The 26,824-nt window shown below is 32.5% G+C and overlaps 1 protein-coding gene across 6 annotated transcripts in view; it reads right to left on the bottom strand.

The window, feature by feature from the left end:
* The window catches only part of NAV3 (neuron navigator 3), an 890,287-nt gene that overhangs the window by 35,571 nt on the left and 827,892 nt on the right, over positions 1-26,824 (bottom strand). For 5 of the 6 annotated variants that reach the window (XM_055359213.2, XM_063694177.1, XM_063694178.1 and 2 more), the window contains 5 exons: positions 18,349-18,432; positions 9,026-9,137; positions 2,463-2,584; positions 1,422-1,442; positions 569-741 (listed from right to left, as the gene is read on the bottom strand). In XM_055359213.2, coding sequence (XP_055215188.1) covers positions 569-741; positions 1,422-1,442; positions 2,463-2,584; positions 9,026-9,137; positions 18,349-18,432 — 512 coding nt within the window. The remainder of the gene's footprint in view (positions 1-568; positions 742-1,421; positions 1,443-2,462; positions 2,585-9,025; positions 9,138-18,348; positions 18,433-26,824) is intronic. The other variant, XM_055359210.2, reaches the window with a different exon arrangement.

Raw genomic sequence — 26,824 nt, 5'->3', positions numbered from 1 at the left:
TTAGATTAACTAATAGAATCAAAGAAAACTGGATTGCAGGTTGATTTTAGGAAACCAAATTTTAGTTGAAAAAACAGAAAGAGAAGGTATTAATTGTTGAAATGCATGTGAGTGATTTTAGAAAAAGCAAAAGCAAACACTACTTAGGTTAGAACCTGGATCTTTGCAGTATTCATGCATCGCACTCCACTTTACCGAGATCTATGCTTGTAGATCACAGGGCCATTTTGTCGTTTCTTTGGTGGCCAGACAAGGGGTGACCTGTATGTACATACAGTTAGACAGATACATGGACAAATGCCCATGAAAAGAAGTGAGAATCATGATTTAGAAAACTGGAGAATGAGATCAAGAAACACTTGAATTCTAACATATGAAAATGAAAAAGAAAAAATGAAAATGAAAGAAACCAGTGAAAGAGAAATATGAAAAGAGAAATTAATGCTGTCCATCATTCTCAGAAAAATCTGAAAATAATTGGTACAGATATGGTTAGAACATAAATAAGGCCTTCATCTAAAATTGTTTTTAAAAAATATGTCTGCATTTTGCAGAAGGAGCAACTTACGCTGAAGCAGATTGTGAGGGCTTCATGGATGCTGAGCCACAGTCACCAGCATTATGGGGTAACTTGGGGGATGCTGGAAGGGATGAATCAGTAAGCTCTTCAATGTCAGAATGTGATGAAGGAGGCTTGGTGGACTTTTTCTTCCCAAAGGCTTGTTTGAAAGAACTTCTCAGCTGAAAGAAGGACAGAAATTACCCTTCTTGTCTATTTGCACTTGGAGAGCTTTTGCTTTGGGGCGTTAGTTTGCAGATGCCATCCTAGCCACTGCCTGGGGTCAGTATGTACAAGCAGAGTATTAACAATTGCAGCACAGTATCTCTAAAAAAAAATGATACCGTGTTTTGTGTGTTCATTTTATTCTTGTATTAATCCAGCGCAGCGCAAACATGGAAGGCTTTTAAATAGTGCAAGGTCAAGGGCATGGCTGTCAGAGCACTCATTTAAAACTAAGTACCTTGAAGGGATCTCCATTCCCAATGCTTCTCTCTTCAAGGCAATTTGTTTTAAATGGCCACTTTAGCGCTACAATCAAGTCATGTCCTGCTGACAGTACAAACTTAAAAAGCAAAATGAAATCAAATTCACCTAACACTTCATTAATTGTGATTTTTCTATTCAAATTTTCCAATCCCAGACTACTCAAAACCAGAATTGGTATCCCCTACAGCTCTATTCAGAAAGTGGTTTTACATCTCTTTAAAATTTGAGATTAAAATGAAAAGACACAAAGAAAAGACATACAAGGTAATCTGTTTTAAAAGGTATAAAAGCCTACTGCCAAAATGAATAGCATTCATGCCAAGGTAGGGTTTTTTTATAGATGCATGCCAAATTGTCCACGGTTTATATTCACCTCACTTCCTCTAGAGTTCACCTTGCAGAAACATGAAAGAGTGTGGAATTACAAATCAAGGGAATGAAGGCTGATCAGTATTTTAAAATATTACCTGTATAAACATTTTTTAAGACAAAAAGATATTTCTTTCATTATTTGTAGAAAGCACTCCAGTAAAATCCTCTGATAATTATGTCTGGATTTCATCAAGAGTTGTATTTACTCAAAATCTACATTTTTTTTTTTTTGGTATTAAAAGAAATCATTGACTCCATTGCTTTTAAATTTTTTGCAGTAACAGTATCTTCCCCTCGGCTATTTAGCTATTGATCAATATCATAAATTATATCACTAGCAAACTTAAGGTACAGTTCTGTTAAAGTGCATTTCTATATTTCTGCTATATTCTCTTGGTTAAAAACATCAAGCAGACACTAACGTGGTTGATTTCTTTTAGGGTGAAACTATTCACACGGTAAGCCCTGCCGATTCCAAAGGCGGAAGGAGAGTTTCATTGTTTATTCTTTCCCTTTATTAACTCCCGTTCTCCTCCTTTTCCTCCAAGACCACTATCACCATCATCATCACCATCATCATCATCATTTTTTCACTTTTCCTTCATCTCTACCCCCACAATAAACCCTTATTTTAAGCCATTTATTCACAGATGTTATCTTATTTTTCTTTAGTATAACTCTATAGTTATACTACATAGTTTCTATAGTTATACTATAGAAAAATAAGATAACATCTGTGAATAAATGGTATTCACAAGTAAATATAATTGCTATTAACTGTCTTTTTATTGGTTAGAAAATTCAGGCCCCTCAAAAGGTCTAGATATAGTGGTGATTCAAACGCAAGTTTAGTCCCAACATTAAAATGTATGCTTTTCAGTACATGCCACTCCAATTTTGGTGATGAGTGCAGCATTTGAGGTGTCAGTAGCTTGAATGGGACCCTTTGTAAACTACTGCAGATCACTAAAGCCCCAAAGAAAAAGGCCTAACACATTATGCATTAATAAGCTTCTGAATTAGATGAAGGATGGTGACTTACCCAGTTTTTCTTTTTCTTCTTCTTGGAGTCAGCATCATTACCACTGCCAATACTGGAATGGCTTGTGGCACTGTTGATACTAGAAACACTTTCAGAGGAATGCTGTCTTCTGATGCGAAGATCTAGCAATAGAGGGAGAGTATCACATTGGCTCATGAAGAGTCTCGATCTGAACAAATAAGTCTTTTAGGTCTTTTGAGAGGCAGTTCTCTAATAAAGGTCAACAAGGCTTTGTACAGATAATTTCAATGCAGTTTTGACTTTAGAAGTTTAATAAAGTACAACCATATTTGTTTTAATTAACTGAGTTATCTACATTAAGATTTAATGAGAATCTCATATAAGTCCATAGCCCTGGCAGTTTAATGAGTTCTCAGTTTTGTCTAAAATTAAATGCTATGCTAGTGATTTCTACTGAATACCTGGATCAAGCAGCTCTTCCAAAATGATTTGTTCTGAATGATTAATTTAAAAGAGTAAATGGAAACTCAGAATGAGAATTAATTGTGCCTTTTAATATTTGTGCGTCAAATACAGTTACTAGAGCCAAATGTATTAACTTTCCATTTCATAGAATCATACCATATTAGAGCCAAAACAAAACTTGAAGTCATGTAAGCACATAATCTCACAGATGAGGAAACTGAAGTGAAAAGAAGTTAAGTAATTTGGCCAAAGTCAAACAGCCAATGAAAAGCAGATCCTCCAAAGAAAGCCTAGGTAGACTGAGTTTGTGAGTTAAACAGAGGACATATTTAAGACAGTGTAATTCTTCCAATGTACCCCTACTGCCTACCCATGACTTATTATAGAATAATAATAGTAATACCAATAACAAATAATAATCAAACTAGGTTTTACAATATGCTTGATATGCCCCCGGAGTACCTAATTTTATTCTTAAAGCAAACCACTGAAATGAGTTTAATTACTAAATGTAACTTTCACGTGGTCACATAGCTGAAAAATAGTGGAGCCAGGCTCAGCCTTAGGCTGATTCTAATATCCATTGTGTTAAAAGCCATGTACGCAGCACATGGTATGGCCTTGCTTAACTTCTAAGAGCAGGCAGTGCTTCTTTAGTTAAGATATTTTGAAGAGAATAGCATTTGATATTTAATCATGTTAAAGGTATCTGTTTCTTTTATACAAGCAACTACAAGATTTATAGTTATTAAAAATAAAACAAACTGAAAATTTTCCTACCTAAAAAGCACTAGTATTAAGTATTGCTGAGACACTAAGAAAATTTACAAAATTGTGCTTCAAGTCACATTTGCTTTTAGTCCATTTCCGTTGATATACTTATTGGCCTCAAGGCAGATTAGTCAAGCAAAAATATCTCAGTGGAAGTTGTAAGATGTCAAAATTTACTATAAAGCTGACAAAGTTTCCAAAAAACTAATACCATAAAATCAAGCCTCTTCAATTGACTGATTTACTGAATAGTAAAAATGATCCATGGCAACAAAACTATAACTGGTTGCTTTCAAAACGTATAATAAATGAGTATGTATGGATTGATAGACATGTAATATATGTATTTACATACATATATATGTGTGTGTGTATATGTGTATCCTCACCTTCATATACATATATATCAATAAGTCTCTTAATTTTTCTACTGAGGCAATCATGCTGAAAAATTTTATAGAAAGAAACACATAGAGCTTTTTTTTTTTTTTTTTTTTAGAATCCCTAGAATTCATCCCTTAACATTGTTTTCAAAAGTAATGATGAGAACATCAACTGGTTTTGCATGCCAAAACATCACCAACTTCTAAACCTAAATCAAGGTTTTCATGTAGGAGGTTTTAATTCAACAATAAAGGAATCCGGTATCCTTTAATCAACTATTATGGAAGTCATATAAATAGGCAATAGAAGAATATGTGTAGGTATTGCTTAGTGCTTTAAATTTTTGCTGTGATTGGCCATTAGCTTTTTGAAAAAGAAGTAGCATTTGCTAGCTCGTTCCTAATAATTAACTTTCACAAATAGAAAAGCACAAAGTATTAAAGTATTTCAGAATTTTTATTATATCCAGAATTAATAAATTGTGTTTGACTTCTTTAATACTAAATTTTTAAAAAGATAGTAATCCTAGGTCAACTGTAGTCCTTGGAAGTATCAGTTACCTTCAATTATGACTGCATTCGCCAATAAAGATTAGCAAAGCCATAATGTTAATAATATTGTGAAATGAAGGAAATGCATTTTACTGTTCCCTAACAATTTCTTTTTTAGTGCTTGTAACTATTTAATTCAGTATATGGGGCATCATAAAGTTCAGTAAAGAATGGCTAACCGAATGAATATCAGCAATCTGAATTAATGGAGAGGTCTATTTTTAAAGTGAAATTTTCAGGTATGTGTTTGTTCACTCGTCATTTTCCATCTCCCATCCTCTGTGTCACCACTGCCCCAGTTCAAGCTACCAACATAACCTTTACAGCAAGTATAGCTATTGAACTTACTCATCTTCAAACCATTCTATAAACAATAGCTAGAAAAATCTTTTTTAAAAGGCAAACTTCATCATCACTCCCCCACTTAAGACCTTTCAATAACTTCTCACTTTAATAAGAATAGATAAAAAAATCCAACTTCTAAATATGGCCTACAATCCTTCAGTAATCTTGTCAGTTCTTAACTCATCAACCGTGTTCTTCTTATTACATGTTTGCTTAGTATTTTCCTTACATTAGTTTCATAAAGGAACTAATTTATTTTCCGCCTCAAAGCTCTTTTGAAATACTCCTCCCTCAGTACTTATAAAGTGATTGACAATTATTCCTTGGATATTCACTTAAATATTACTACCTTGGAATAATCTTCCCTGACTCTGTAACCTCCAGTAGGTTCCTTGGTACCCTCCTTCCCTAGGGCACCCATTATTGTCCATCTTGGAACTTATAACTGTTTTGGTATACATGTTCAGCTTCACCAATGATCACATACATTCCTTTACCTTCTGCTCTCCCACTAGACTAAAAGTTCTATGGAGACAAAGACTGTATCTATTTTGTTTACCATTATAAATTCCAAACCTTATATTGCTATACAAGCATATGGCATGTGGTATCAATCAGTACACAGTGTTTAATAAATTTGATTCTAATTTTTCATTCAATATAACTATGTTTGCCTATCACTATGTCTAAAAAACAAATTAGTGCTGACAGAATTTTAATACATGCGTTATCCAACTATATTTGGTATATCTTAAGGAAAAACAATTCCATATTTACACAGAAGTAGCGACTTAGAAAGCAATGGTACATTTTGAAAAATAAAGGTAAATTTTTCTATTACCTTCAACTTTCAAATTTCTTATCGCAAATATTATTTTTGCAGTGGATTGTGAGCTCCATGACCACAGGGTAATTTTTTAAATCTTTGTATTTTAAGATCTGATAATGGCTATACTTAATAGCAGGTGTTTAAATATGTTTGTAAACAAAAATATTTTATTATAGACTATAGTCATTTATCAAACTTTGTTAATGAATGTGATGCATTAATTTAGAGGAAATAGAAACACATTCACAAATTGGTGTGTGGTTTTGTGATAGTCAGGCCTGTCTATAAAACTGTTGCGTCATTCCAAATATATCTTTTAAGATCATATGTTAAAAATATATATTACATAAATATTTTAAGGGCCTCTGAAAGTGAATTTCAATGTGATTTCCAATATAGATTTATATGCCATACAATTACCTTAATAACCCATGGAAAGACACATAATTAGTCCAACTGACTATTTTTTCCATGTAATGTCAATGGTCAATGTGATAAGAATCACTTTGTGTTCATTAAATTTAATGCTGAGTTTTAATATTACAGAAATACAATCTAACTATCCTATATATATTCAAACTTTATAACCATGGTTTTTGTTAGTTTTAAAACCTAGCAAATTATTTTTTCATATTTCTTGATCAATTTAGATATTAACTGTTATTTTTTACCTTAAGCTTCACCCCTCCCACATTTCTGAGCAAAAGAATTCCAATTTTTCAATTTCTGTAGATATATTCAGCTACCTGTTGCCTAACATAAAAGGAATCCTTTCAGCAAGTTTCACTTCAGTGACTTGTGCTGTGTTAAAGTAAGGATTAAGGCTCTTTAAATCCCTTCTGGACCTATTTACGACATGAAGATTTAGAACATAAGCTGCTTTATTATAGCTCTAAGATAAGCTTTAAATATGCAGTAATTTTCCATGCATCACATAAATCACTCCCCCACATGGAAAGTTGCTAAAGTCTTGAAAGAAGTAGCCCCTACAGAACTACTTTGTCCTTCAATTTAAGCATATCTCACTTTATATAATTGTTTTCCTAAAATTTAAATTGAAATTCATTTAAAAATTACTTTATTCTTCTTTTAAAAATTCAAATAAACCCCTGTTACATGCAAGACATCATCATGGGCATCTTGATGTCTTTCAAAAGGGTGAAAAAACAAGCTCTACTATTGTAAATCAGGAAAGACATACCTTAAATAAAAGCCCCAAAGTATAATGTAATTTTAAGAAGGGAAGTATTGCTGCTTCCAGAAACATATTACAGGAGGTGTCATTCAATGTAGGGGTCAAGGAAACATATTTAGGTTCACTGCTGCTGCAGTGTCTCAAAAAGTCTTTATGCTGATCAAACAAGGTAGAATATTCCAAATGGAATGAACACAATTCATAAAGAACTTATGAATAATTGAAAAAAATTCAGGATAGCTGAAATATGGAATATGCAATGCAACAACAGAACAAGAAGTCTATATGTGCATCATCTGGCACATAATTGGTTATGAATAAATATTTGTTGAATAAATGAAGCTGGTGAAGAGAGATTATGTCATGTTGAGGAGTCTGTATTCCATTCTAAAGGCAATGGGATACCTGTAGAGGTGTTTCTTAATGACTATTCTGGCTTCAGCGTGAAGACTGATGTAAAGCAGGATAAGATTAAGAAGAGGAAGGCTATTTAGGGGTTTGTGGTCATGGTTCAGGAGAGAGGTGATGGATGGCGAGAGTAAAATCAGAGAAAAGTTAACAGATCCAAGAGATATTTAAGGAATGGGATCAACTGACCTTGGTAATTTATTCAATGAGGAGAGGAGGAGTTATGAAGAATACTTAGATTTCTGGCTAAATGGAAGGATGGTGGTGCTATCTACTGAGGCAAAGAGCACTGAAGGAGCAGCAGGTCTGAGACAGAAGACAAGTGCAAGTTTGGAGAAGTTAGGTTTAAGATGCAAAACAGACATCCAAAGATATCCACATGGAGTTCTCTCTTGGTAGTTGGATATACAGAGCCTGGCCTGGAGACCTAGATTTGACAGTTATTAGCTATTAGCACATTAATAAAAATGACAGCTAGAGTATGAGATGATTTTCTATATATTTTTAAATAGGATGTATAGAATCATAATGGAAGAGAGCTTAGGATATCAACAATTAACAAATGGATACAAAAGAGTGAATTTACAAAAGAAATATTGAAAAAATATTTCAAAGGAGCAGAAGAAAAACCAAGAATGTATGATGTCACGAACATTAGAAAAACTGAATGTTTCACATAGGAAGAAATGAATATCAGCATCAAATGCTGTTTCCATGTCTGTCTAATACAATAAGAATTATAAACATTTTACTGAATTTAGTGTCATATAAGTTTCTGCTGATCCTGGAGAGCATTGTTTTGGTGGAGTGGAGGGAAAAGGAGCTACACTCCAGTGGTCTAAAGATGGGTGAAGACATTGAAAGATTTCATAAAATTTTTCTCAGAATTCTTCTGGAAATGAAAAGAGAGATAATAAGGCATTCATGTTTTAGGACAGGATTTTTTAAGCTGGGAAAGAGCTGATCTCACTGAAGGCCATTGAAAAGTGTCAGGAAACGAGTAAATAGAACCAATGTAAAGGAGAAAAATGACACGATATTAATAATGAGCATTTCTTCAGTGGTGAACCCAGGGGTAGGGGCAGTGGCAGAAATATTTTCATTGTTTAGAATTGCTTAAGCATAGGAATAATTTAAAACAGACCTACCTTTCGCCCGTTGTTTTTATTGTTTCAAAATTATCTACAGGAAATGTACCTTTTTATAGCCTCCATCCAGGAAAAGTTGTTCTCAATGCCCACTGCTTACTATATCATCATATTGACTATTTCATTTTTATATACAGATCTAGATTATCATACTCATTAATGAGTTTGTTTTGCCTGAACTCAGATATGCATGTATTAACCAACCACTCCATCTCCATCTCCACTGAATCAAGTAGAGAGATGTATATACAACTATAGAACCAAATTTCTTAAGATCAGTTTAAAAATTACCTGATAATGAAAGTCACTGTTCTAAAATTCTAGGATTCTGACCACATTAATACCAACGTAGTATGTACTACTAGTATGTATTAGTACAACTATTAATACAACTAGTATGTATTAATAATACGCAGTGACACTGAGTAAATGCAGTTCTACTGTAATTAGTAAATAAAATAGATGCCTATTATATTGGGTGGAAATGAAATGATTTCTAAATATACCTTTGGGAGGATGGTCTGGACCATTCAGCGCTCCCTGAATAGCCGCCTGGGCAGCAGAATTCTGAGCCTTCAGCATTTCAATGGTTTCTCTTAGTTCTATAAGTTCAGATTCCTGTGAAATAAACAGAGTTTGGAAGCTTTAGTACCCGAAAGAAAAATAAAATCTCCTTGCTCATAGTTGAATTAAAAAGGTTTGATTTTATGTAGTAACAACCTCCTGGAAGATTTGGATGCTTAGCTGAACTTGTCAAGTTGTACCTAATAACTTCTTTCTCAGCTAAAGTAAAGGAGGTGGGTTTTTTTTTGTTTGTTTGTTTTTCTTAGTTATTGTCTTATAAAAGAGATATGAATAGTCTTTATTCCTTTCAAAGGGTGGCACCCAGAACTCACCAGTACAAAGTAAAGCAGGATATCACACCACTCATTTCAGATAACACACTTACTAATATTACCTATGATTACATTAGATATTTAGATATCACTATTGCACTGTTGCATTGTATTGTATTTATTGTCAACTGCAAACCTGAAGTTTTGTCAAATGAATGATTTCAGATTTTGTTTGAAGTATTTTGTGCCTGCAAAATTGATTATTTGTATTTAAGTGTAAAACCTGGAACTTACCCCTAATTCCTATTAAATGTCATCTTATTAAATTCTGATGCCATATCAAAGTCATGTTACATTCTGATACTTTTTCATTCAGTAAAACTCCTAATGTGGAGACCTAGTCTTATCAAGCCAAAGCAACACAGGAATAAAGTAAATAAAATATATGTATTATACAATTTTTAAATAATAGTTAAATTACAAACAAAGCAGCTTACAGATCAAATTTTAATAAAGCATATATTTTCTTTTTGAATTTAGAGTAATTTTAAGATATGTCCCAATAAAAGTATTTGCACAAATTTGAACTTTCATAATTATTTAAGTGAATTATTTTATCAGAAATAACTCATTTTTGGAAGATAAAATAACTCAAAAAAGATAGAAAGAAAAAGAACTGAGTATTGTTTCAGTATAGACCATATTTCCATTAGAAGCTCAGTGACAAGGGGTATCTTCTTGGTGGTAACATAATCCTAAAAATCAGATCTTTGTCAGCCTCTTAGAGGGAGAATTCCTTGGTAATGTATTTGTCATTCATCATTGCCTTTAGCATCTTTGGCAGAAAGCCAAAGAATCGGGCCTCGGTTCTTCATTCTCTGGTAAATAATTTCTCTTTACTCAATGTCTCCCAGAACATATATTTTAAAAAGATCATCCACAGCGGCCTTTGCAGAAAATTGCTTCATACATGGGAATATCTGGTGACTATTCTAACCTTAGACACTTTAAAAAAAAAAAAGATGATGCTAATTGAAGTGATATCCAAGTTTGGAATAGATACCTGGCACCTCATATATCTATTTTCATCGGATACCTGACATTTTCCTGATAGAGAACAGTCACATTTAAAACAAACAACCAGACCTTCTTTATGTACTTTTAGTAGCTTATGAGTGGAAGAATCTCTCATAATGAAAAATCAACAGTAACTGCCTAAATTTATAGATGGGTCTTCAAATACTTGACTGCAATTCATTTCGACTATATTTATTATAAAAGAAGAATATAATATTTGTGGGAAATTTCCAGTGTCATGACAAAAGTCAGACCCAATTCATCATAATGACTCAGTCTCTCCAATTTTTATATTCTGTCCACTGCCAAATTAGCAACAGATTTTACCAAAACTTAATATATTTTCCATTTAAAAATATCCCCCAAGAAATAAAATATTTACTGAAAATTTATTCTGCTCCTACTGGAAATTTATTCAAAAAGAAATAAATGGTACATAGTGGAATCATGGAATGTAAATATTAATTATACAACATAAATACTAGAATGCATATTAAATTCTAATTAAAATCAGGTTTTTATCCTTAAATTGAAGATCAATAATGCTTGTACTGTGGATTAAAATCTGTTAAAACATTGCCTGTGGCTTTAAAGGAAAAAAGTGGAAATGAGACCTCATGCCAACAGTGTCAAAAAATTAAGCTTAGCTTTGAGTTAGCTGACTTATTTCAGTGTCAAAATGTTCAGCTTTTCACGAGAAATCTCTTATAAAACCTGTTTTCAAAAAGATAAAATGTAGAACGTTCAGGCAATGTTGCTTTTTCAGAATATCATGTTTAATATGAAACAGAAAAATGATCACTTTCTAATATTAATTATCTTTTAAAAACCAATAGAGATTAGCAGGTTAGTTGTTACTCAATGTGGCACAATATATGTAAAAGGAAGAATAACTAGTTAAGAAATATATATGCTATATAACTTGAGAGAATCCTATCTATGAAAAAAATTAGTTCAACCAAATTCATACTGTTATTTCTTTAAAACTTTGAGTATAAGCAAACACCTATAAAATATTCCATAGTCTTTGATTAAAAAGATAGCCAAATTCTACATTGATTAACATAATCTGTTCAAACCTGCACTAGTTATCTTTCCATATTTGCAAAATTCCTTCCTTCTCTCTCATTTCAGTTAATGAGATCTGCTCTCACCTTGTCACTCAAGCCACACCCATCTCTTTTCTCTGAGCTTTCCATATAATTTTTCCCTTTATTTAAATATCCTTCCTCACTGTTAAAAGCCATGGTAAAATGTCTCCATACTTGTGAAACCTGTTTTCCTGTCAGAAAAAAAATGAAAATGTGCTTTGAGACTATTTAATGTAGTTTGTTTAGTTGTTGATGAATATATTTTTTCGCTTGATTTATGATCTCCATAAATATTGGGATGACTTTGTTGAAATATTCTGGTCTGTGTTAAACAGATGTTTCTCCCCTTGAAAGAATAACATAAAACTTTAACTTTATTGCATACGTATTTTTTTTTTTTTTGCAGGAGGGTGTCTGATCACCTAGTGAGTGGGGTACCATATAAAAAACATCAAAAACTTTACGATTTATTATAACCAGGAAGTCTTATTTTGGCTAAATCAGTGGAATCACCTCCTTTGGATGAGAACAAAGTCAGGTTTTCCTTTCTCTCTTTCCCAATAGTATTATAGAGATAAACATAAAGAATTTTAAAATAAAAACTTAACTGATAGGTAGAAATTTTTCAATAGTTTATTTCTAGTTTTCATTTTTCTTCTTCATAATTATGGTTAGTTGTTCACATTTATTTTTTAAGATACATTTTCTCAGGTTTCTATAATGCATAGAAATTGTAATGTGGCCTTCAGATGCAACTAATAATTTTTATTTTATTTTTGTCCATAGTGGGGAGTTTGGATGAGGTACATGATTAGAAATGAATTCCCAAGATAGCTAACTATAAAATCATTAGATATTTTTAAAATATTTTCATACAATTTCTTTATGTTAAAGGGAAACATAGAAGATACTCAAGTTTTGAGAATCCTTATTAATCATTCAGAAAAAAAACTGAAAAATGTATATGCCATCAAGATATGGATTTAAAGTCTACTCTTCCAATTCAGTCATTTCCAGTTTCTTATTCTCTTTAAATACTAAAGAGAAGATTGAGGCTGGGATAATTCTGCAAAGGATTTTAGGAATAAGATAATCAGATCATATTTTGTTACTTCACACTTTTCAAAAATGATAGATATTTTAAAACCTGAGAACCAAACTAAGATTTCATTTTCCTCCAGTGAGCTATTCAAGATAATGATGCCCCCAACACCAGCTGAGCTTGTAAAGTTCTAGTTTTCCATGAAAGTTTCTCATGTTAAAGAAGCTAAATTGAGTCAATGTCTCTTTTCACAGTTTTATGCATGTATCTGAGGCTAAACAATTCGTTCAGGTCAGGCTTGAAATGCTTCCAAATAAAATGATCAAATTTTGTGTCAGAATATTAGCCTTTCCTGGTGGCCTTTCCAACCCAGTTTCTTAACTATACCTAATCTCTTTCCAAATTTCTCACTAACAAAGACTTTGTTGAGAATCCCAAAGCTTGGGACAATCTCATCAAGTGTCATCAACTAAATTGACCTTCTAGGCAAGCCTGTTTAAATTTTCCACCACATCTGCTTTTTAGGTCCTCACGTTGGCACTAAGTTAATCTCACACTTCCCAGCTCTAGTTTCCTTAAACAGGTCCTCCTTTCCCCACTCCACCATGCATCTGAAGTCTTGCTAGTTGTTCTACTGAAATAACCTGGCCATCCCTATTGCATCTAGTTTCAAATAAATTACATTGACCAAATACCAGTAGTGTAAATAATCTGAAAATTTTAGATTCACATTATTCTATGCCTTAAAGGTTAATGGATGCATCATCTGACTCCAGCAATATATTTTTAAAAAACACTTCTAGATGGCAAATATCATAACGTAAATTAGGGAGAGTTAATGTAAAAATCCTATTCAACTAAATTTTTAGTTGCAGCATTATCTATTTTCAAAGATTTGGTTTCAAATTCCCTTATTTTGAAGGTTTCAATTCCTGTTTTGTAGTCACCCAAAAAAATGTTTCAGAGAGGTAACAAATGAGCAAACTACTAGGCTTTATGGTTAGCATAGGAGTCAATATCTGAGCTTCATCACTCATACAAGGGGCTATTTCTCCGCCCTGCTCTGACCTTCTAACAAGAAAAACCCCTCATACCTTAACATATGTTCTAATTGCCTTGGCATGACAGCTACAGGGAACTAATTTGAAAGTCTTTTAAATTTTAAATTCTGAAATATTTAGCTATGAATATAGCTTTAGTAAATTTGAACACAAGGATTTAGAAGTAGTTCTGTAAAAATGTTACTTATAAAAATATAGTTTGCTGGATTCCTAGAAGTTGAGCCTTTCTCAACTGGCATTCTGTGAGAAAATTAAGCCCTGCACAATGATTTGAGTGGCAATTTCCTCGATTCTGACAAGAGTGGTACATAGCTAGTGCCATTCTAGATGGTGAGAAAAGAAGTTATTTCAGCACATATAATGGATGCCTCAGGGCATCAGGTTTAATTTTTTTCATATAATCCTGGTGAAGAAGTGCTGGTGAAGAGAAAATGATCTGAAATCAGGATAAAATTCTTGGTCAAACTACGCCAATATCATAGTCTACTGAGTCCTAGGTTAGGTATAGGGTAATGCCTAGAGATAATTTCACTCCCCAGCAAGCATATTAACAATTCTCTTAATTTTTACCTACTTACAGACTTACTATTATATAACATGTCTTCTTTTAGCAGCTATTGGGAATACTGTTTAACTTTCAGAAAATGCTGCCAGATTGATCACTAACTATTTTTTATTTTTTTTTTGTAATTTTGATTTTTTTGAGGCGGAGTCTCTCTCTGTCACCCAGGCTGGAGTGCAGTGGCGTGATCTCGGCTCAGTGCAACCTTCACCTCCAGGGTTCAAGTAATTCTCCTGCCTCTGCAGATGTTTCCTTTGAGAATGCACATGACATTGTACTGAGTCTAACAGCATGATAATTTTCTGCCTTCTGAGTTATTCATACATGTCTTTTCTTTCTTACTAGGCTATAAGTATCTAAAACCAGTGTTCTGCCACACAAATTTGGCAACAGATTCAGTGTTATTTGGCATCTGGAAATAGGAAAAGTGTTAGAAGTGAATCCCTCTCTATTCAAGGGAGTTATTTTGGTCTATAAATCAAACGACAATTTTGATGTAGTTTCAGGCTATTAATGCCATGTGATTGCTGAAAATCACACTGTGAAGCCCAAAGACTAGAATCTGAGTCTTAATTTAGTTTATCCATTTTTAAAGTATGTAATCAAGAACATGTAACCACCTTGGCCTTTGTTACTTCGTGTTTTAGCTTCCAAACCAGCTTCTCAGTATCCTCATTCTCAGCTTTACTTTTTTCAGTAGTGCTTATCATCACCTGAAATCCTATATGTTTTAATTATATATTATATATAAAAATTATATATTTATAAATATAGAATTTTTATATATTATATATAAATTCTATATTTATAAATATATAATTTTTATATATTATAAGTTATATATTTATAAATATATAAATATTATAAATATATTATATATAAAAATTATATATTTATTAATATATAATTTATATATTATATAACATTTAATATAATATAATGACAACTGTTTTGTCATTAGAAGAGCACAAATTCAATATAAACTTGATGAATGACTAAATAGACAAATGAAACTTGTAACTTGGGGAAGGGAGTTTAAGAATCTCTGCTCTATACTTCACAAGCCTTTTCTCAGGATTGTTGAATCACCAGAGAGCAATATACCCTTTTATCTCAGCTCCCTGAAGAAATGCCTTTAGTGAAATATGATTAAATGTTATGCCCTTAGCTTTTAGAGAAATGTCTATTTGAACAGTGATTTTGTCTTTTGTTATTCCATGACCCCAATTTAAAAACCTTGGCAATAAATTCGTCCTTGAATTTAGTGCCAAAGAGTTTTCTCCTCAGTCTAAATTATGCTCTTCTGGCCAGAAAATGAGAATAAAACACACCTAACAATCTCCCTTTGTACCATAGCTTCCTTGAAATTCAATTCATTTCGGTGCCTTGCAGTAGTAATTATCTAGGCTGAGGTATATTGTTATATACATTATTCTACTGGTTTTAATTAGATTCTGTCTTTGAATTATACCATTTTACATTGCAAATAATTTTATAGGCTTTTAAATATCACTTTGAGAATAGGCAAGTTATAATCTCAAATTAATAAACTAGTTAACCATGATTGTTGTGTGTATACAGTTTGCAATTCAAAAAGAAGTGATTTTATTTTCAGTTAAAAAAGTGATAAGGACAACGTGAGACATTCTGATATCTTCTGAGAAAATTTTATAATTTTGGCAATGTTATTTTAAGGATAATGTAGACGCATTATAAAATCTCTTATGTTATAGAAATTATTTTTAAATATTCGGCATTAATCATAGGCATTATAAGTTAACATACCTCTACATTTTTTTGCAGTTTCTATGAGAAAATTCACTTACAGATATAACAGAGTTCAAGAAAATATTGGGTGGAGGACAAAAATTCTATTAATTTTGACTTATTAAAGATATTGAGACTTAAATTCTAACACTCATTTCCAGCAATATGCTTGGTATATGCCCGGTGAGGAATTTGGTGTTATCTTATAATTTTCAAGGGAAAAAGAGAAATGTTACATATGTATACATGTGCCATTCTGGTGCGCTGCACCCACTAACTCGTCATCTAGCATTAGGTATATCTCCCAATGCTATCCCTCCCCCCTCCCCCCACCCCACAACAGTCCCCAGAGTGTGATATTCCCCTTCCTGTGTCCATGTGATCTCATAAAGGAAGGTAATATTTTTTGGTAGCCCCTAGCATGTGACATGATAACAGTATCTGACTTACTCCTCATGGTGATCCTACAAGGTAGTTATCATCCCCACTTTTAAGAAGGTGAATTTGAGGTTCAAGAAAGGTTAGATAAACTTGCTCAAGATTACCCAGCTTTTAACAGACATAGCCAGAATTCTCATTCAAGAATACTGGGGCCCAGTGTTTTTATTCTTTCCCATCAGCTGCTCTAAAAAGCCTTCTAATTCAATTTGCTGGGTTCTTATATTACATAGTGAAGTGAGAAGCTGCAGCAAAAAAGAAAGAGAGGGAGACAGAGGGAGAAAAGAAGGAAGAAATGGTGTAAGGTGGGAGAAAGGAAGGATGGAAAAGAGGCAGGAAGGAAGGAAAGAAAAGGAAAAAGGAAGAAAAAAAGGAAGGAAGGGAGGGAAGGAGGGAGGGAGGGAGGAAGGAAGGGAAAATTTATGTTTCAAAAGGAGTTTGTTAGCTGTGCTAGAACAGATTTTCCAGGAATGGATAATATTCTCTCTCACGGGCAGGGTATATGGAGAATATGACAGAGAATACAACGTGCTAGTAATACTTGGCAATTATAAGAATATTCGATTTACTCTTTTGATTTCATTGAACTATTCATTCTGTGTTTTAAACTTTTGTAAAGTGACAAAATTTGGTAATACATACTACTTTTGTAAAGCTAATCACATAACTTACAGAATCTAAAGACAAAACTGAAGCCATTCCTACGGATAGATAGAGGAACGCATTCTTGAAAATACCCAAAACTTTTGATATAATGGGTCTCTTTGAGAATTAGATGAAAGCTCTGGACACCTGATCATTTGTACACATTTACAGTTTTCATACACACACACACACACACACGCACGCACACACACACACACTCCATAGAATTCTATAGGTTTCACCTATCTCTGATACCTATCCAAGGAAGTTAAGGCCACTGGACTAACAGCAGAGAAGTAAGTTAACTGGTCATCACAGCAAAGGTGACCAGGCTTTCTATGCAGTATGGATCTTTTTAATACATTTGTCTTTGTGAACTAAATTCTCCGTTCCTTTCTTTTTGGTATACCTTCTTTCATACCATAAAATCCTTTAGGTTCATTTTAAGCATTTTGATATAACAAATGACTTTTCTTCAAAGGTGATATCCCTAGATGGCAACTAGTTCTTGTTATTTCAAAATTACACAGGATTGGCCGTTGTTTCATAGCTGCTGTAACCTGAAGTCCCTTACTTGGCAGAGTCCCAGGCATCCTTCCTGTGTGTCTTAGCCTACAGCCATGCTCTATAGCTGGATTTAGTGACCATGTATTTGTGAAAGTTCTTATCAAAGTGTGATTCTTGTCAACTGCATAACAGTTTGCCCCCAGAATATTTTCTTATGTGACTGTTTCTCTTTCTTAACATTCAGTATTCTTTTACTAGTTCCATCCAGAAGTAAATTAATAGACTGCCTAGCAAGGATTTTGTGTGCCTTTGTGTGTTCCAATATGGAGTAAACTGATAAAATCTTTAAATTAAAATCTGAAAAGAAAGGTATTATCATTGTTTTAATTTAGTATAGAATTGAATATTATTTTATTATTATTATTCTTTTTTTCGTTCTGTCTCCCAGGCTGGAGTGCAGTGGTGTGATCTTGGCTCACTGCGTCCTCTGCCTCCTGGGTTCAAGTGATTCTCCTGCCTCAGCCTCCTGAGTAGCTGGGATTACAGGTACCCGCCACCACGCCCAGCTAATTTTTTGTGTGTGTTTTTAGTAGAGATGGGATTTTACCACGTTGGCCAGGCTGGTCTCGAACTCCTGACCTTGAGTGATCCACCCACCTTGGTCTCCCAAAGTGGTGAGATTACAGGCATGAGCCTCTGCACTCAGCCTGGAATATTATTTTTAGGGAGCTTCAGGTATTATTTAAGAATCCTATGCAATTTGCTGTCTTCTTTCAGTCTCCAGTGGCAATTTCTGAACATACCTTTTGTTCCGCTGTCATAGTTAGACTTTGCAATCGGCCAGTCATATTCCCTAAGCTCTTTTCAAAAGCTGCTACAAGGTGAGCCTGTGAACAGAATGGAAGAAACATAGTTTAAATGTCAGAATCTTATGTGGATGGATGAAAAGCCTTCATTTTACAAAATGCTTAATTTCTTGTGTTCCAACTCTTTAAATACTATGACTATCATAGTTAGCTCTGACTGGTGACTCTTCTTTAACACACATTTTCATTCATCTTTTCTAAACTTTGTCTTCTTAAAATCAGTGTTTCAGTCTCCTGGCATTTAATGTGAGTTTAACTTCTGAAAGAAGATGGTATTTTGCAAGTAATAACTCGTTCTGACTTGCACATCATGTAGAGATTTGACACTCAAAATGCCGAATATAAAGTTCTGATCTGCCAAGATTTTTAGACTTAAAGCCCAAAAAGAGGTCACTGAAATGGTCAATGGACAAATGTTCCTCATTTTTATACTTTCATGATGACCTTTGCAGATATTGTTAGCTGCTCTATTGTAATGATACGCTCCGTCAAGTGTCAGACATCTGCTGACAGCTAGAACATTATCTTTACTCTTTTTCTACTTACAAAGAATTGAATTGAAAAGAGTTATCTTTACTTTCCAAACTCTTTTCAATAAAACGGCTTTTCTACTTCATATTCCCTTCAATGAAGGAAATATAGGTAAGCCAGTTAGAAATAATATTCCATCATATTTTATTTCACAGTAAGCTTTTGTGGCTTTCAGGTTTTATTTTAAATATTAGAGAATTATATATATTGTAGTACATAACTATAACTCTTAAGATTAAGAAGTATTTGATGATTTTATTAAAGCTCAAAAATAGGCCAGTTTCCATTTGCATGCCCTTATGCAACAACTTGAACCCAAAATGTTAAAATGAAGAGGCACTTCAATCTCTCACCACGGCCTGAGGTAGAACTGCAGGTACATTATCTCAAACTGATAAAAATTTATTGTGTCCCTAAAAGGATATAAGGATTTAATATTTTGCAAACTAAGTCTATAATAAACTATACCTATATATGGGGCAAAATTTGGAAATCCTTGGCCAAAAATGAATTTCTTTTTGAAAGACATGAATAAGATGACTTAAATAAAATATATCTCCATGTACTTATAGCAGAGTTGAAATGCTGAGGCACCTACTATCAAATGGATCACAAAAATACAAAGAATTAAAGCTTATTACTTAATAACGGAAATATATTCCATTATTCGTAACAGTTAGAATGTACATGTTCCTTCCATTAGCATTATGATACAAAGGTGCATGTTCCTAGCTCTGAATTCATCCTGGGATGCCTTTCTTTACCTGACACTGCAATATGGAGAAAAACAATTTGTAGGGAATACATCTACTAAAGTTTAATCTATCAGAACAACTCTTTATTATCTTTTTCCATTCCTTCCCCCTTCCTTCTTTTTCTCCTCCCCTTCTTCTCTCTCTCTCTGTCTCACACAAACACACCCACTCTCCACATACCCTTACCCTTGAGATTTATACACCAAATTTGTTAGCACATTTAATTGGATAAATACCACTAAAAAAAGTATCATAGTTTAAAAAATTTTCAATGACAAGCAAGGAATGTGATGATATCAGACCTAGTAGCTGAAAAATTAGCATAAGGCTATGCTCATTTTTTCCTATATTTTAACTTTTAATTATTTATTTTATTCTTTTACTCAGTGTCTTGCTGCCACCCAGGCTGGAGTGCAGTGCCACAACCCTAGCTCACTGCAGGCTTAAACTCCTGGGCTAAAGTGATCCTCTTGCCTCAGCCTCCCAAGTAGCAAGAACTATAGGCATGTACCAACATGCCCAGCTACTTTTTTTTTTTTTTTCATTTTATGTAGAGACAGTGCCTCACCCTGTTGCCTGGGTTACTCTCCAACTCCTAGCCTCAAGTAATTCTTCCCACCTTGGCCCCGCAAAGTGCTGGCTGGGATTATAGGTGTGAGCCACCACACCTGAACTTTACCTTTTCAACTGTGGAAAAATCCACACATATATAAAAGTGAACAAAATGAAAACAGCCCCCTGACTTATCACATAGTGAACATTCATGCATTCACCAGCCAAGTCAAGAAATAGGACATTTCAAGAACCAAGAAGCTCTTCTTTGTCGCTCTCTTATTATTCCCTCTTCCTTACCCAAAGATAACCTCTACATAACTTCTGTGGTAATTATTTTCTTGCTTTTCTTTATAGTTTTTCCTACCCAAGCTTACACTTTTAAGCACCATGTTTAGATATGCCTGTTTTAAAAACTACCCAAGTGTAAGCAAATGGCATGATTCTTTTGTGGTTTTCTTTTGCTTTTCATGGGTTTTGAGATTCATCCATGTGGTATGTAGCATAAGTTAGTTTTTACTGTATAGTATTCATATATGTGAATCTAAAATATATATATATGCCCATGATGGTCATTTCAGTTTAACCTGTTAGAAATATTCCCACTATGCCCATAAAATTTGTTACTAAAACCTAAAACTAAAATTGTGTGTTTTCTTTTAAAATAAGGAAAATTATGGCAGAAACCCGTTATTAGCACTTACTAAATGAAATGTAAGATTTTACTCAATATTTCCGTTTTAATTCTCCTTATAGTGGAGAAATGTAAGGTTTAATCATTCTACTATGAATCCTTACATGTGAAACTTGAAGAAAATTACTCTCCTTTACCCTTTGTGCACACTTTATCAATTTAATATGAATTAAAATTTGACAAAGAAATCGGGATTGTAAAGAGTATGCTGTATAAACTATATTACTTACATTTTGTAGCTATAAGTAACCACAAAATGTTTATGATTAGAATGGCAGTTTGTAATTATGCACAAAAAACTTATAACTGGTTACTAAAGAACATTTTGAGTCGTGTTGTTTTCAATGAAATGTATGTTATGATTATGTTAGTGAAAAACACCTACAACAATCTGATCTTTGACAAACCTGACAAAAACAAGCAATGGGGAAACTGAAAAAACAATTAATAAATGGTGCTGGTAGAACTGACTAGCCATATACAGAAAATTGAAACTGGACCACTTCCTTATACCTTATACAAAAATTAACTCAAGATGGATTAAAGACTTACAAGTAAAATCCAAAAACTATAAAAACCCTAGAACAAAATCTGGGCAATATTATTCAAGACATAGGTAAGGGCAAAGATTTTATGACAAAAACTCCAAAAGCAATTGCAACAAAAGCAAAAGTTGACAAATAGGATCTAATTAAAGACCTTCTGCATAGCAAAAGAAACTATCATCAGAGTGAACAGACAATCTGCAGAATGGGAGAACATTTGTGGAATCTATCCATTTGACAAAGGTCTAATATCTAGAGTCTACAAGGAACTTCAACAAATGCACAAGTAAAAAACAAACTACCCCATTAAAAAGTGGGCAAATACATGAATAGACAGGATATGAATAGACACTTAAAAGAAGACAGTCATGCAGCCAACAAACATATTAAAAAAAGCGTAACATCAAAACCACAATGAGATACCATCTCACAGCAGTCAGAATGGTGATTATTAAAGTCAGGAAATAACAGGTGCTGCAGAGGTTTCAGAGAAAAAGGAATGCCTTTACACTGTTGGTGGGAGAGGAAATTAGTTCAACCAATGTGGAAGACAGTGTGATGATTCCTCAAAGATCTGGAAGCAGAAATTGACCCAGCAATCCCATTACTGGGTATATACCCAAAGGAATATAAATAATTCTATTATAAAGATACCTGCATGCATTATGTTCACTGCAGCACTAGTCACAATAGCAAAGACATGAAATCAACCCAAATGCCAGTGGTAAACTGGATAAACAAAATGTGGTACATATACACCATGGAATACTATGCAGCCATAAAAAGGAATGAGGTCATGTCCTTTGGAGGGACATGGATGGAGCTGGAAGCCATTATCCTCAGCAAGCTAACACAGGAACAGAAAACCAAACACCACTTCTTCTCACTTATAAGTGGGAGTAGAACGATGGGAACACATGGGCACATGGTGGGGAACAACACACACTAGGGCCTGTCAGTGGGAGTTAGGGGAGGGAGAGCATCAGGAAGAATAGCTAATGGATGGTGGGCTTAATATCTAGGCGATGAGTTGATCTGTGCAGCAAACCACTATGGCATATGTTGACCCATGTAACAAACCTGCATATCCTGCCCATGTACGCCAGAACTTAAAAGTTGAAGAAAAAAAATACTGTCTTAAATTTATCTCACCTTGGTTTAGTTTATCAGATTAACATTGCTACTTTAGAAGTTATGAGAGGCCAAATTTCTCACTCAATAGGGTAAATGGAAAAGGAGGCAAATAAGGGAAAATTTTTCTACTAATGATAATCTTTATCACCTTAACGAAGAGAAAAAGGAAAGTAAAACTGATTAAACTTATAGGGTATCACGTCTTGTCTGAGAGACTTGATAAAATGACTTTTAAAAAATATGGATTTTCAGGGGGGTTGTTAATGACAGTTTACTTGGTTCTGATTTTTCCTTTAGCAGTTGCATAATTTTAAGGTCAGAGTAAAATTGTATTAATATGATGATAAATATCCCCTGACTTGTGTTAGGTGAAGTCTATAAAGGTAATAAAATAGACAAGACTGAGTATTAGTAAAGGGAATATCATTTCAATCCATACTCTCTTTGGTTTTGGAATCATACAATGTATTAGGTTGGTGCAAAAGTAATCTGAATAGATATGTAAAGAGAATTACTATGATGCCACACAACAAGGTGAAATATCATTATACATAACGTCTACATTTTATTTCTTCATGTAGATTACAGAGACAGCCCACTGACAAATTAAAAACACTCTAGGCATATATATATATATATATACACACATATATTTATATATTATATAGTAATATATTACTATATATTATATAGTAATATATAACTATATAATATATAGTAATATATTACTATATAATATATAGTTATATATACTATATATTATATAGTATATATAATATAATATACAGTATTATATTTTATATATAATATATATAGTATAGTATATATAATATATAGTATATATAGTTATATATAGATAGTATATATAAGATAATATAATATATAGTTATATATAATATATATAACTATATATTACTATATATTATATAGTATATATTACTATATTATATAGTATATATTACTATATAATATATAGTATATATTATCTTATATATACTATACTATATATATACTATATATACTATATATCATATAGTATATATAGTATATATTATATAGTAATATATACTACTATATATAGTATTATATTACTATCTATTATACAGTATATATACTATATAATATATAGTATATTTACTATCTATTATATGTTATATATACTATATAATAGTATATATAACATATAATAGATAGTAAATATACTATATAATAGATAGTAAATATACTATCTATTATATAGTAATATATAAATATTTAGGTGCATATATAGGCATATATGTATACCTAGAGCATATATATTATATAGTATTTTATATATGTATGTTATGAAGGTATATATATACACATATATACACACACATATATGCCTAGAGTATTTTATTATTTATATGGGAAAATATTTAGTATATCATGTATAAATATATAGTATATTATGTATAAATATAAAACATATATTATATGTAATATATATTTACCAATATGAACTTTATATATATTTAAGACTTTATGTTTTAAAATTAGTAGTTGAACCAAGAATGATTCTGCAACATAAAGTTTCACATTTCTTTTCCACTACAAAAAATTTTCCAAACACGGAAGTGTTTCTCATTAATAATATGCACCAATTGTTTTCTCTTAGAAGAGATGCAAAAAAGCAAGAGTAACTAGCAAATTTTATGAAAATATTAAATAAGCAAAGAAGTAGAACACAATCTCAAAATACCCAAGAGATTTTGGTTAAAAGACTTATCTGCTGAAAGGCAAAAAGGACCTTTTGTTTTCTTACACATTCATTCAGTAAAGTCTTTAAAAATGTTAGTAATAACTAGCCTTGTGTCCATTTCCAAATTATGTAATGGCGGAGATTTGTAAAGAAAATACGTTAAAAGACAAACAAAAGCATCCCACCTGACCCAGCTGCCTTAAGGTGTGGCCGAGAGGCCAGAGGCTATCTGGCTTATTGTTTGGTATGACCATTTATTTAGTTGCCTTTCCTTGTGTGGCTTCTGTTTTCTGTTTGTTGGTGAGTTATTGATCAGAAAGGCCAGGCAATAGCACCTGCCAATATAACCGCTCTCCTTTCTAAGGACATGCTAGTAGAATCAGCTTAACACTTTACCTGTGGTTTTACGCAGCTCTGTTCAGAACAACTTTACAAAAGGGAGGGAAGGCTTAATACACATTCTACTGAACAGGGGCTTTACTCTGCCAGTCAAATGAGAGGTGAGCTAACTAGAGACTCTCTTGACTTACCATACCCCATTTGGGCAAAGGGAAAGAAATGCATTTTAACAGAGACATAGATGCATTTCAAATTTAAAAATTAAAATACAAGTTATTGTTTAGAGTCCATATAAATGTAATTATGCCAAGTTTAAATATGTGATATACCAATTAATATATAAAAAACACCCCAAATAAAGGAAAAGCACGTAAGCTATGAGAGTACATGTCATATACTGAGTAAAGATGAATATCTGATACTTAAAAATGTTGTTAAAAACAACAGATTATTTCTTAGAACCAAACTCATTGAAATTCATCCCTATAAATTATAGCTATTAGATTTCTAATATAACAATTTCTCACTGTGGGGGCTGCACTCACATTTAACCAAAAGGTAGAAAGTTTACTTGTACTGTGAACAAACTAGTAAACAAAGACTTACTTTTACTTTCAAATGGGAACTGTAGATTTAAAAAATCCTTGATTATACTTAAAATATCCTATAAATAAGTAATTTTACCAAGTCCCTATAATCAATTTAAGTACATGCATGTTAAAAATATGTGTATATTACATACATTAACAGATAGTAATTCAGATGAAATGAAACATTCTGAATGAAATTTAAACACAGCACTTCTTACAACTGAGGAAAAATCAAGTATTAACTAAATTATTTGATGGCTGATTATGATGCATGAAATCTAAAATGACATTATAAAGCAAACACAAAGAAAATGAATGAGTTCAAAATGACTTGTAATTAATAGGTGACTTGAGAGTAATTCAAATTCCTGGATATGTAAAAATGATTATTTCCTTAAGAACAAAAATGTTCAGATATATACAAAATTTTACCCCCATAGTTATAACAATATTATTAAAATGTTTAAAATATAACTGACATTAAAATTGTTTAATAGTCATTTATATACATATCTATTTATATAAATTCCCAGATACTGCATTAGTCTAAAAGAGAATTTTAATAAACTTTTTTAAAAAGTAGATGATAATGCATATCTTCATTACCTGTACCTTTTGACTCTCATTCAATTTGTACATTTTTACAAAGTAAAATATTTTTCTATTTTTAGTCAGTAAATGTATTTGATGGTAAGAAGCTTTGATAGTCCCTATCACTACCAAATAAAGAAACACTAAAGAGAGGATTAAGGTTGAAACTCCTGGGAAATTAAAAGCAAGATATTTTTTCAAAAGAACTGTCGTAGATCTTTAGGTGATTTATATTTTAGTTTGAAACTAAAATACCACAAATAAAAGAAAAGCATGTTACGTTATGATAGAACACTTCATATACTGAGTAAAGATCAGTATCTGATACTTAAAAATATTATTTTATACATTTTAATACATTATATATTTTATAATTATATACACAAGAAGTTGCAAAGATAGTACAGGGAGGTCCCTTGTATCCTTCATCCAGTTTCCCCCAATGATTATATATCTTATAAAATTATATTATATATCAAAGCCAGGAATACAATATTGATTTACATTAATAGATTGACATATGTGGATTCACGTAATGGCCATCTCATTCAAAATACAAAACTAAAGATCTTCCTCCTACTATAGTCACACTACCTCTCTCTCTCCTCCATCTTTAACCCTTAGCAATCACTAATCTGTTCTCTGTTTCTTTAATTTTGCCATTTCTGGAATGTTATATAAATGGAATTATACAAAATTTGACCTTCTATAACTGTCTTTTTTCACTCAGCATAATACCCCTGGGATCCACCCAAGTTGATGCATGTATCAATAGTCATTTCTTTATATTGCTGAGTAGTAGTCCATGATATAGATGTATCAGAATTTGTGTATTAACTGGCCTATTAAGGGATATTTTTGGTTGTTTCCTTTTTTTGGCTATTAAAAAATAAAGCTGCTATGTACAGGTTTTTGTGTGGATCTAATGTGATTTGAGAAGGTTTCTAAATTACATTATA

This window comes from Gorilla gorilla, chromosome 10 (assembly GCF_029281585.2).
Source record: "Gorilla gorilla gorilla isolate KB3781 chromosome 10, NHGRI_mGorGor1-v2.1_pri, whole genome shotgun sequence".
Taxonomy (NCBI): domain Eukaryota; kingdom Metazoa; phylum Chordata; class Mammalia; order Primates; family Hominidae; genus Gorilla; species Gorilla gorilla.
This window is presented reverse-complemented; position numbering and strand designations above follow the sequence as displayed.